General features: G+C 38.6%; 1 protein-coding gene across 14 annotated transcripts in view; it reads right to left on the bottom strand.

The window, feature by feature from the left end:
* The window catches only part of Grm7 (glutamate receptor, metabotropic 7), a 921,882-nt gene that overhangs the window by 204,571 nt on the left and 703,858 nt on the right, over positions 1-13,453 (bottom strand). For all 14 annotated transcript variants that reach the window (XR_003956139.1, XR_003956140.1, XR_003956142.1 and 11 more), the window contains exon 8: positions 3,580-4,515. Coding sequence is in view for 8 of the 14 variants with exons in the window: in XM_006505296.2 (XP_006505359.1) it covers positions 3,580-4,515 (936 nt within the window). In the remaining 6 variants the exon portion in view is untranslated. The remainder of the gene's footprint in view (positions 1-3,579; positions 4,516-13,453) is intronic.

The raw sequence follows: 13,453 nt of genomic DNA, 5'->3' as shown, positions 1-13,453 counted from the left end.
CATGCACCAGACCATTGATTGATTATGTACTACAAACTTACCTAGGTTCTTCAGATAGCATGTAATTACAAAGCTTGAGAATGTATGGATTAGCTAAAGGGTTCCTAAAATATTGACAACATGGACTTTGTGTGGACAACTCTTTCTAAGAATGTAGCCACAGATGACAAATCATTGCTTTTCTTAGGGAACAATCTAATCCTTGAGTAGACAGTGCCACAATATAACAACATAACAGCACAGTACAAAAAACTATCTAGCCTCTAACATAGTATTATTTCACTACTTGTACTATTTTGTGGACTCTCTACAGTCATGCCTATACATAATTCCCAAACCACAGAATCTGTTACTATAGCCATAGATTAACACTGCTATCTTCACTGTAGGCCTTCCATTCTAGCAAGTCTTAGGGTAGCAATCATCAATCAAGGTGACAGTGATCTCTTATATTATCCTTGAATTTAAAAAGTACATTTCATTGGGGATGACATTTTACATTCCAAATAAGAACTTTGTTTGGCCTCTGTGTTAAACTAATAAAATCAACCAGTGAGATATTTCACAGAGCTATCCCTAGCAGAATCAAAATGGATTTCAATTCTACAACACAGTAAATAGTTATTATGGAATTTACTGCTTGCTTTTCTTCCCCAAGACAATGGAATTCTTCTACTTGGGGTGCTTAAACTATTAAATCAGAACAAAATGGAATGTGTGTGATTCTGTAAGGCTGCCAAGATAAAAAAAAATGCAATTTACTGTGACGTCTTTGTTTTTTTTGGGCAACTTGCCTTTTTGCATAATTTAAATGCTATGGTTGCATATACACAGAGTTATTTTCTTAATTGATTATTCCTGTTTTCCTAGCCATATGCCTGTCATTAGAACATGTGCATTTTCATGTAGAAACTCACTGTTCCTGCTTGGCAGTTTAATACTTTTAATTGTGCCAGTGAACCATGTAAAATAATCACAAACCATAAAGAGTATACAAAGAAAATATGTTTTGTAAAGCCGAGGGATTAGAAATCATACGGTCTGTTCTGAGGATAGCTGAAACTCTTCCATGGTCTGATTTTACCAGCACAATTTCATTAGCAGAAACTAGAACCAATGAATTGATTTCCCCAAATCTCTTACCATTTTCAGGGTTGTAAAGTGTCACATATGTGATTTTACTTGAAAAGACTCTGCAGTCACAAGTAGATATGACACAAAACAAAGAAGGAAATAACACAAACAACACAGGGATAACATTTCCAAAGCATCCTTACAACACAGTCCTTCTAATGCTACTGTAGCTAGACCTTCTGTTTAGCTCACTGAGAAGAAGTACATAACATATAAGAAGACATACTTTCAATGTAACTGCAACGGTTGCTGCGTTTTAGATCACCAAGGATTAGTACATAGGATAAAATTAATGCCTTTAACTTGCTAGACATGACATCATTTTAACAGTAAAAGAATTATCTTCATGAGTTTTGATGGCAGGCATTGTTCCCTCCAAATATATATGTATATATATATATATTACCAATCTACCAGCACACATTTACAATTTCTTTTATTTCTATTGCATTTCAGTACCCTAACTCATATTTTACTATTCCCTTGGCCCAGGGATAGAGAAAGGAAATAAAATGAAATTCAAGTTGGTTTCACAGACAATAAACATGCATTATGAATCTGAAAAATACTGTTGGAAGCAGCCAGTGTTCAATGACTATATATTTTAGAAGAATTTCCTCTACAATATTTTATGAGGAAAGCTATAGTCTCTAGCCATTTGGTGCTCTTCATTGTCTTAGTCTGAGAATTCTGCTTCATTTTGTGAAGTATCTATTTAAAAAGGGCAAACTTACAGATGTAGAATCATACAATTTAGGTTACTGACGTCATCTCAGCAGGAAAATCAGCTCAATGCCACTAATCTTTTAGAAACAATACACAGGAAACGGAGGTTTTAATAAATTACTAGAATGGTTTCTGGCAGTATCAATTTTATATGTTTTATGTATTTAACTCAATCCCATTTTCTCCATCTAAGACTCTACACATCTAAAAGTTTTGTACGAGGGCCAGAACTGTGAATCATCACATAAAGGCTCTTGCTGTCTGACCTAGGGCTAGTCCTTGACACTCACATGCTAGAAGGAGAGAACTAGCCTCGGCACATTATTCTCTGATGTCTACATGCATGTTGTGGCATGGATGCATGTACCTGTATATATACACACACTAATGTAAAAAATCAAAATAATTAACATGTTTATTCAAATTAAATTGCAACAAGATGACTCCTGATGTTCTAATGTGTGCTCAATTTCTAATAACACTCTCTCCTGTATGAGTGACTAGGGACTCAGTCTCTATTCTAACATCAGCCATACTACCCTGTCAGAGCTGCTCACACCAGTTGAGGAATTTCCACATTGATATTTTAGGCCTTTGTAATTTGCTTATATATAAAACTGTAGCCAGATGGACAAGTGTAAAAACCAAGTGTGTATACATCGAATGTAGGATCAATACTGCAGGGTTACCTATTTGGCATATAAATGACAAGTACAACTAAATATACATTAGCCATATTTAAAACAAAATATGAGTGTCAAGTAATTTATAGATTCATTCATTTATAAATATATGTAGGGATATGTATACTAACTTTATCTTGCACCAACCTCAATCTATGACAGCCTGATCTCTCTCTATCAGTCATCTATCTATCTATCTATCTATCTATCTATCTATCTATCTATCTATCTATCTATCTATCATCCCATCTTTCTTGCTTCTCTCAGAAAGTGCCCTAGATCTCATTATGATTGTCTACTGGAATTAAGGTGTATTAAATTATCAGGAACCTGATACAGTATAACTAATGTTCTTATCCATAAGCTCATCTTCAGTAACAGTCTAGAAGAGCTACTAAGAAGACAGAGCATCAATGCTGTGACCCTTTAATATAGCTCCTCATGTGTGATAACCTCCAACCAAAAATTATTTTCATTGCCACTTCAAAACTGCAATGTTTGTACTGCCATGTTGTAATGTAAGTAACTGTGTTTTCTCATGGTCTTGGCAATACCTGTGAAACGTTGTTCAATACCCAAAGAGGATATGACCTACAGGTTGAGTACTCCTGATCTAAAATGGTGTTATTTATGAGCATAGTACATTTATACCCAGCTAAAACATAGGTACCAAAGCCAAATTCTATCCTAAAGAAACATGCTTCTAAGCATAGAAGTGGTGAGTGAGTAAGGGGGAATGTTTTATTTAGACTAGATCATCTTGTCTTAGATAATGCCTAATTGTGCTAATTTTATAATAAACATATTCACTTGGAAAGGTCACATGTCATTAGTTATCAGTAGGTTCAAGGAAAAACAGCCTACTGAAAATTCTAGACTCCTGCTCATTAACCTATCAATCCAAGATTTTTTTTTTCTATTTTTGCACCTTTTATATAAATATAAATCCCTTTGGAGGACACAATCAATTTGGTTTTAATACATGCAAAACTAGACATTTCTGGAATGCACCAATGAGATGAACATTTTCACTTACCTTTTCTGCTGATTGCGCTGTGCCAAAAAATATTGGGATGAAGGCAAGCCATACGATACAAGTCGTGTACATAGTGAATCCAATGGGCTTGGCTTCATTAAAATTCTCTGGTACACCCCGAGTCTTGATGGCATACACAGTACATGTGACCATGAGAAGAATGCTATATCCCAAAGAACAAATGATCTGAAGGTCTGTGATGTCACATTTGAGAACTCCCCTGGCTTGTTCTGGGTTCATTGTCTTATGCTCATCGTAGTCTATGATGATGTTGGGTGGGTCAACCCCAAACCAAATAAAGACACCTAGAAGTTGCACCGATATTAAACTGGAGGTAATTGCCAGTTGTGATGTTGGGCTTATGAGTCTGGGAGCTGTCACCGATTTCTTGCCCTGCTCGAATATGCGATAAATCCGATTGGTTTTTGTTAAAAGGGCTGCATAACTAATACACATACCCAACCCCAAGAAGACACGTCGGAAGGAACACACTGCCACATCTGGCTTGGCAATCATTAGGAAGGTGATGATATAGCAGAGAAAGATGCCTGTCAATAAAACATAGCTGAGTTCCCGCCCAGATGCCCTGACGATGGGTGTATCATTGTAGCGGATGAAGGTTGCCATGACAAAGATGGTGGCAATGATCCCCAACATTGCCAGGAAGACAGGAATTACAGCCCAGGGGGAGTGCCACTCCAGTTTGATGATTGGGATGTTCTGACAGCCAGTTCGGTTCTCATTGGGCCTCTGGTCATAGGGACAATGCTGACATGTCATCTCATCAAATTGATACTGGTATCCATCACAGGGCTCACAAGTCCAGCAGCAAGGGGTTCCCTTCTGTGTCTTCTTCCTCTGCCCAGGCTTGCATGGCAATGTGCACACAGAGGGTGGGATCTCCCGGACTCCTTTGCCCCACTGCATGTCCTCTATCTGTATGTAGCACAAGAAAGGAGACAAGGCAGTCAGATCATTATAAAAGAAGAGAATCAGAAAGAACAACAAAGACAAACAATACCAACATTGCTGCAGCTGCTAACACTAATCCAGGAAATTCCCTAGACCAGCTCAAGAGAGATATAAGGAAATATATCCTTATATCCAACTACATCCCTGACAAGATGAGCACATAAGTCTCAAATTGAGTGGATGATGGTTGGGCACAGAAACATACAGTAAATATGGCAAATAATTCATTTCTCAAATTAGTTGTTTTCACACACACACAGGCTTAATATTTTACACAATAGTGCAGTAATGACTACCTGTTCCCACCCCATTCCAGATTTTATAGACCCTGTAAACTTCCCTAATATAATGGTCATGGACATTGACAGCTGTAAGAATAGCTAGATCCATCTGGTTCCTTATCTGTGAACAGCAATAGTGTTCATTATTCTAGGCAGCAACTGAACTAGACCTCTTTGCAACCTGTAAGAAGTATTGGATAAGGAAATTTAAGGAATTGTGTGGTCTGAAAACATTTAAAGGTTTGCCAACCACCCTTCTAATGAAAAAATTGAAACTGAATCTCCGTGGCACAGCAGATAGGAGAAAATGTATTGGCTCTGTCGGAATATTGGCTTTCTGGGAAAGTCATTACAACCCGCAGTGTTCTGGGAAACAGCATTCCACACTAGGAAGAACTTTGTTGTAGAGATGAATGCCCTAGTCCCTTGTGGCCGCCACTCCATCTGCCTTCCTTTCTTGCTAAGGGTTCATCAGATTCCTTTTCTACCCGTGGGATTGTAAATTACACACAGAAGCTGAGGCCTGTGCACATGATTCAGACCTGACCAGAAAACACACTGGAGTGGTTCACTAGTTTGAGCAAGATAGTGGTCTCTTGGAGGGAATTTTATGAGACTTGCTGAGATCCATGCCCAGATTATCCATTGAGTTTGGAACAGGGCCTGAGAATGAACATCCCTAACACAATCCCAGGTGATGCTGCTCAGACCTATTCAGGGGTCACTAGTGTCACATTTGAAACTCTGAGCCATGAGATCCCTGTGCCCCTGACACAGAATTTAGTTTCACTTCATTACCTGGTATTATAGGAAATAAAAATTACTGTCCTAGTTGGCCAGTGCTTCTAGCTGCAGGAATAAATGCATTAGACAAAGAGTCAGACAGAGAAACAGAATCGAGGGGGCTATCTGAGGTCTTGGATGTAGTAGTGCCTGAAGGAGGCATTGCCTTAGACTATGTCATTGTGTGAGATACTATATTCACTCCTGCCTGACACGTCACCCATGGTACATCAGTAGGATTTATACTTCTGTTGCCTGTAACTAAGAGCCTGAGAAAAAGTCACACTAACTACATAGTTTCAGTAGAAGCAACCTCAGAAAGATAAACTTCCAGTTAATTATTTTACAAAATAAATCTCATCAAAGAGCTATGGCTGATTTTCATTAATTGAATTTTTAATTTTTTTTTCTTTCCATTTTTTATTAGGTATTTAGCTCATTTACATTTCCAATGCTATACCAAAAGTCCCCCATACCCACCCACCCCCACTCCCCTACCCGCCCACTCCCCCTTTTTGGCCCTGGCGTTCCCCTGTTCTGGGGCATATAAAGTTTGTGTGTCCAATGGGCCTCTCTTTCCAGTGATTAATATTGACCTAATTGGAATTTTAATATAATTGAACAAAAAAAAACAGATTAGAAAGATACTGGAAACTTCAAAACATTTTTAAATCAATATTTTTTTTAGAGATAAGGGAAGAAGGAAATGAACCTTTATCAGTCGTTGGAATTTTGGTGCTGTTAATGTGGAACACGGTGCAGAGCAGGAAGCTTGTTCCCATCAATTTTTATATATGAGCAACATTTAATTTGTGAACCAAAAGACCTTATTCAACAAACAGCCCTGCATGAATTAAGGGATAAAATGTCATAACTTCGTAACAGTTGGATTTAAACTTGAACCCGAGCCCCAAGAATGTTCTGAGGACTTTGGTGTGAACTCAGTTGCCTGAGCATAAAATTCAAGTCAGCATGAATAAATCTAACTAAATATGAGCCATAATAATAAGTTCATTCGCAACAATTTCTTTTTGAGGCAGTAAGTCATTGGCAGTCACCCGAAACCATAAAATTAAGGAAATAAAACTTGTAATAAGACAGAAAATGATAGGCGATAACTTTTTAAGTGTCAGACTCTAAGAAGTAGGCACATTTAAAAAACTTTGCTATTATTAACACAAAGACTGTTCGATGTCATATTAAAGGAACTGTGTCATGGTCACTACAAGACTAGTGCATAAAGCCAATAAGTGAATTCCATGAGCTGAATTTGTGGCTGTCGGACTCCAACATTAGGCATTGCAATGACTCCAAATATTGCCACCACACGGTTTTCCTCTTGGAATAAAGCAAATGCCTGTGAATGCAGGACATTTTTCTATTCTTCTCAGTGTATCTAAATATACACGGCTCTAACCACAAGCATTACAGTGAGTGATTGCTTAATTTGTTTTCAATTTTCATTTAAAGTCGATTTCAACTCTGTTTAATTATGTATATTAAAGCATCTCAGTCACCTCTTGCTCCAAATGAACAAAAATCTAAATTTACTCCCTGGGCTACTAAATAACATGATTGAAAATATTATTCCTGTCCTATGAAGGTGACAAGTGCCCTAGTTTTCCAGGAAATGGGATGCACATGATTTGACTATGCCTACTGCCATCTATTCGGATATAACACTTTACTTTCTATGAAAAAAAATCACAGCTACAAATGCTCACAGGGAACTACTGAAAAATGCTAGTCATTTATAGTTGTAAAAAAAAAAATCAAGGATGGCACCAATGCTGTTTGCAAAATGGCCATAGGATGGTGAGTTTCAGTTTCCTCTGAATTCTGCAACAAGACAGCGTTTCAATTAGATGGGAAGCCAGATTTTAAATATACAATGTTTGGGTTAAAAACAGGGGTATATGACATCTTACTTAGAAGATATGGGTTTAAATTACCAGAGAGGGGTATGTTTTTCTCCAAGAAAACTGAAGGGACTATGGCCATCTGGAGCTGGTAAGTATGGCACTGGCAGGCCTTGCTCTTCTCCCTTGTTCTCTCTGCCTTGAGGAGATCCATTAGACTACATTCCTAAAGCTAGCCCCCAAGGTCTATTCCCTTATATGTCCATCCCCTCTTCCCGAGGCTGACTGCCAAAGTCCAGCTGTCAAAGTATTGAAGTCCAGCAATCAAAATCCCCCCTTGGCTCACCTAATCAACATACCAAATTTAAATGAAACACCTCATCCTAATAGCGGGTTTCCCCTTTGTTCTTTATAAACTGCCATTTGCCTATGAGCCACATTTGTTTTCTCTCTGCAGTTCTTTGTCCAAGACAAATATCCTTTTCTGCTTTCCCTTGTTCCCTTCCCATTCCCCCTCTATTTCCTGCCTTTGTCTCTTATTCTCTACCTCTGTACCTCTGGGACAAATAAATCCCCTTTGTGTTGAGAACTTGGTCTTGGAAATCCTGAGCCAATACCATTCCTTTCATATTGAACTTGGTCTTGAGGTGTCTTGAGCCAACTCTAAGGTTCCCTACAAAATGATGCTCACTGTTGATAAAAAGATGTTAGGGTTCCCTACAAAATTTTGACTCAGATTTGGTCTACAGAACCCTACCCCCTAACCCAATTCTCACAGTTGCAGACATCCTGATAACCTATGTACTCATTCAACAGTGGTTGACTGGGAGGCAGCCCACCACCATCACTGTTGCCCTAAACAGGTTATCAGCCATGGAGTGTCCCATGTCCCTGCTCTGTCCTGTGGGATTGGGGAGACTGTACCCCCTATGGTCTTCATTGGTTACGGTAGGTTCCCTCAGGCAGCCAATACACACATTCTGTTCAGTTTCCTTTGGTTGGAAGTTTTCACTTCACTCTTAGTGGCCACACTGCCAGATTCCAGTTCCCCTTCCTAACCCTCAGGAAATCATGTCCAACAGGTCCTGGATTTCTCCTCAGACTATTGTCTCCCTCTTGGTGAGGGATCTTGAGCAACACCTCTTCCCTCCCAGAGGTTTTCTTAGGGCTATTGAAGATCAGAGGATGTTCTAGGTTTTTGATCCTGACCCAAAGACACCATTAGCAAAGGCAATCATTCCCTCCATCCCAACTGAAAACTTCAACATCCACCCCAAAGTACCAGCCCTTATATTCTCTATGATCCAAACAAAATATCAGTCTTTACAATTCAATGGGCATAAGGACTGAAACAAGGAGATATAGTCCTCCTTCCCTCTCTGACACATTCAAAGTTATGATTATTTGATAGCTGATCTCAGGATCTGGCTCCCAGGGAAGAGCTGCTGAGATCCTCATTCTAGGCAATAAATAAATAAATAAATAAATAAATAAATAAATAAATAAATAAATAAATAAATAAAAGGACCTTTACATCTGGTACCAATAATAAATACAAGTCATGGTGCACAGGTTATAGGCTGCTTGGATTGGTTGCTAAGGATTCATAATGTGGATGTGGAATTAAGAACAAGGCTATAGTTACCAAACTTTGTGCCCACATGATGCTTTGAAATATTATGGTATCTTTGTAACCATGAAAGGATGATCCCAAAGAAAGAAGTTCATTTACTTAGAAGCCAAGATACAATGCACAAGAGTGTTAATCATGGACATGCAATTTACAGAATTCATCCATTTTACCATCCCCAATGTTATAGAAATTTGCACTAAATAAATTAAAGAACATTGCTTTTCTACATTTTTTCGTCCTTTTCTCCTTCACACTTGATTCAGTGACAATAAGTACTATGAGCTACTCAGCTGTCATGTGGTACAGATTCTGCTTGCTTCCTCTGAGCAGTCTACACTCAGCCACGAGGGCTGCTCTTCTCCCCAGTGCCCCTGACATCCATATTGCTGTCTGCCGGTTTATGGCATTAATAATTCTTGCGATAAATATCTTATCCAAAGGGCAGCCAAGCTCACCCTCTTGAACTCCAAACCTGAAACCTTTCAAAGGCAGCAGAATGATGTGTCATATCTGAACCATACAGATGTAAAAAACTATGTCACAGATGGCATAATTATGTGACCAAAATCAGCCTAAGTTCTTTTGTGAAACTTTGAACTTTAAATGACAAATTTTTCTCAATGGCAAGTAACTTTCCAAGGAGAGTTTACTAAATACATATCAACATTCTAAGGAGTAACTGTTTTCTAACTTTGGGTTTAGTACATGCTGACCGTCCAACACATCACCATGGACAGTAAGTCAATCATACGTTGACAAAGACACCAATGGATGCACAGGTAGTTGGAAACTCCAGAAGAAAAGATAAGTGGAAACTCACATGATGAGAAACACTTGTTGACCTTCTGATCATTTTTAGTGAAGTGGATGTGGAAATACAGATTTAGACAGGCAGGCATGCAGAGTACTTCTGAATTACTCTCAAGCAATAGAACAGTATCATGGTGCTCACTGGCTCCACATCTTTCACCTGAGATATTTGGTGGAAAACTATGTTCTAAACCTTGAAAAGAGTTACTCCACAAAGTCTGTGTAGACCTTAGAATGGCTAGAATCTTAAAAAGCTAACTGGGACACTACCATACAGAAAAGAACTAAATTAAATAGACAAAGTTTTTTTTTTATTTGTTCCTTGATGAGTCCATTTTCATCTATAAGGCATTTGTTCCTTCTCATAAGCACATACTTTCTATCCAAAGGATGGTTCGTCATGCTAGCACACTTTTCCTGGTGAAATTCCATTTCTATATTCCATCAATCAACCTGTCTCTAAGTGTAAAATTGCCAGCAATATTATTCTGACTTATTAGAACGTTCATAGAATGAGCTAATTAACAAAAAGCTTCCTAATTGAAATGCCATTTGTTCATTAAAATACATTTAGTCTGCTTTATGGTGGAGGGAAAAACCTGTTTAAAAATGAATGTACAGGAGAGTAGAGCTGTCTAGAAAAGGAGTGAGCCAGTGTGACTTCTACTGAGGACTAAGAATATGGGAGCTCTAAGAGGTAACCAAGGCTTCTTTCTGTATTAATACTTTTCTCTTGCAATGACAGTGTGCCATGACCAAGGCAACTTATAGAAGGAATAGTTTACACAGGCTTACACCCTCAGAGAAATAAGTCCATAATGACAGGGGTGAGTGGCAGGAAGGAGCTTGCATAGGGGCTAGAGCAAGGCAACTCATAGAAGGTATAGTTTACTCAGGCTTACACCCTCAGAGAAATGATCCCATAATGACAGGGGTGAGTGGCAGAAAGGAGCTGGCATGGGGGCTAGAGGAAGATGACAAGGCACATCCTCAACTCTAAGCACAAAGCTGATCAGGCAAACAGGAAATGGCAAGAGGATTTGAATCTCAAATCCTCCCACAGTGACATCCTTTCTCAAATTGGGATGCACTACCTAGACCTCCATAAACTGTGCAAGAAACTAGGGACTAAAAAGACTACGAGTGACATTTCTCATTCAAGTCTCCACAGATTCTGAAGTATCTCAATATGTTTTAAAACTCAGGCCCTATTTTTAAACAGTTGGCAGTTTAACAAGACTAGGAGAGAATTTCAAGGCTTCTACATTATAATAAAAACACTCATTAATGCAGATTCAACTTCTTCACAACCTATAATTATGGCAATCATCCTTTCTTAATGTACTCTAAGAAACAAGTCTTGTACATGCTATCATCAGTATTTTTCTCTTCACATGCAATAGACTGTACAGGAAACGACTCATAGCTTCACCCGATGTAAAGCCATTGAAATCTTAACACCAAGTCAACTTTAAATTTAAGTCAGTGTTGTAACCCTGCTTGTAGATTGCATTTACTGGAATCTTCCTGGGGATTCAAAACCTTCTGAAGGATACAACCAACCTTCCTCACCTCTAGGCCTTTGAGCTAAGGGTTGGAAAGATTTCAGTAATCAGGCAGCAAACTAATCACAGAGCTAACTAAGCTCAACAGAGAGCTTCCTATGGTTACTATGACAAAGCCTATGCTATTTAATGTGCTTAGCACTAGATCTTGGACCAGTGAGATAGCTCAGCAGTGAAATGCGCTTGCTTCTGAGTCTGAGGATCTGTTTGATCTCCTGGACCAACATGGTAGAAGGAAAGAACCACCTGCTGAAAACCATGTATGCACCATGGCATGCATACATACATGCTCACACACACACTCACACACACACACACACAATGATAATAGCAAAAATAATACAAATAGTGAATTAGAAAATAGTGACACAAAATCATCTACTCTATTTTTGTCCTTGTTAAGTAGTACCTCTTAGTCCTCTGAAATTTTTACCTGCTCATTTAAAAATGATTGGTTACATATTAGAGTTGTAAATCTCCACAGTTGGGAAGATGTCAGCACTTAAGCTCCATGTTTCCTTTGTGGAATTGTTCCTAGGATTTTCTGTGAAAATATTCCTCTGGCCTTTCCCTAGCCCCTTTTTGCCATGCCTTTCCTGGTAGCTGTGATTGCTAATTTCGGTTGTCAACTTGACTATATCTAGAATCAGCTAAAACCCAAGCAACTAGGCATTTCTGTCAGGGATTTACTTATTTGGATCATTTAAGATCAGAAGACCCATCCTAAATCTGAACCACACCATTTTGTTCAAGCTTACCCTTGTTCTTGCTGGTCAGATCAACTATAATAACTAGAAGGCCCCTGTTGAAACATTCCTTTTCTGGTATTAGAACCCACATCTTTGTGATTCCAACATAGACTGAAGACTAGAGTTGCCTCACACACACACACACACACACACACACACACACACACACACACACACACACACACATTTTATATGTATAAATATATATATACACTCTCTCTTTCTCTCTCTCTCTTTCTCTCTCTCTCTCTCACACACACACACACATGCGCGCGCGCGCACACACACACACACACACACACACACACACACACACACACACACACACACACACAGTGTGTTTCTTTAGAGAACCATGACTGATTAAGTGGCTATATACCTATATTTCTCTGTCTCTGTCTCTCTGTCTCTCTCCCTGTCTCTGTCTGTCTGTCTCTCTCTGTCTCGTCTCTGTCTCTCTGTCTCTGTCTCTGTCTCTCTCTCTCTCTCTCTATATATATATGTATGTATGTATATATATATATATGTATGTATGTATGTATATATATATATATATATATATATATATATATATATATAGTTTATTTTACTCTCAATGATGTTTCTGCCTGAATGTTAAAGGCCTTTAAGACATGTCTGGCTCTTATTTCCATTGTACCATGTTCAGTCTAAAGTTCGTCCTACCTTCTCAAGGCCTGATCTTGGTCTCTAGGCCCTTCTTCCTAATATGACTTACACTCAAAGTGTATTCTGTGTTATATATCAACTTCCTTTCTTAAGCAGACTAGTTCAGCTCTTCATTACTATTACATTTAACATATATATTGAGGATTTGCTGCATTACTGAGTTTTGGACCCTGTTTTATTTGCCAGAAACTAAACTGGTACAACAATAACATAAAAACAGACAAACAAACAAACCAAAAATAAAACCAAACAAAAGAAAAGACAAATCAAAACAGAAGATGCCCAAGCCTAGGAGAATGGATGACACCAACTTTTCTCACCTTTGCCATTGTAATATCTTTCGCTAAACTGTCTTACATTTCTTCCATGCTTGTTCCCAGTGCCACTTCCTAAGCCCTTTACTTGCACCGCAGGAAGACTGTTCCCACATCAGGGGATCCTATTTTTAATCCCTTCTGTGCCTTTTCGTGGCTTTCAATCATTCTGAATAGCCATGCACGATTTGTCAGGACACCCATAAGGTGGCTTCCTCCTC

Source organism: Mus musculus, chromosome 6 (assembly GCF_000001635.26).
Source record: "Mus musculus strain C57BL/6J chromosome 6, GRCm38.p6 C57BL/6J".
In the NCBI taxonomy this organism is placed as follows: Eukaryota; Metazoa; Chordata; class Mammalia; order Rodentia; family Muridae; genus Mus; species Mus musculus.
The sequence above is the reverse complement of the archived record's forward strand: the minus strand, read 5'-3'. Positions and strand labels throughout refer to the sequence as shown.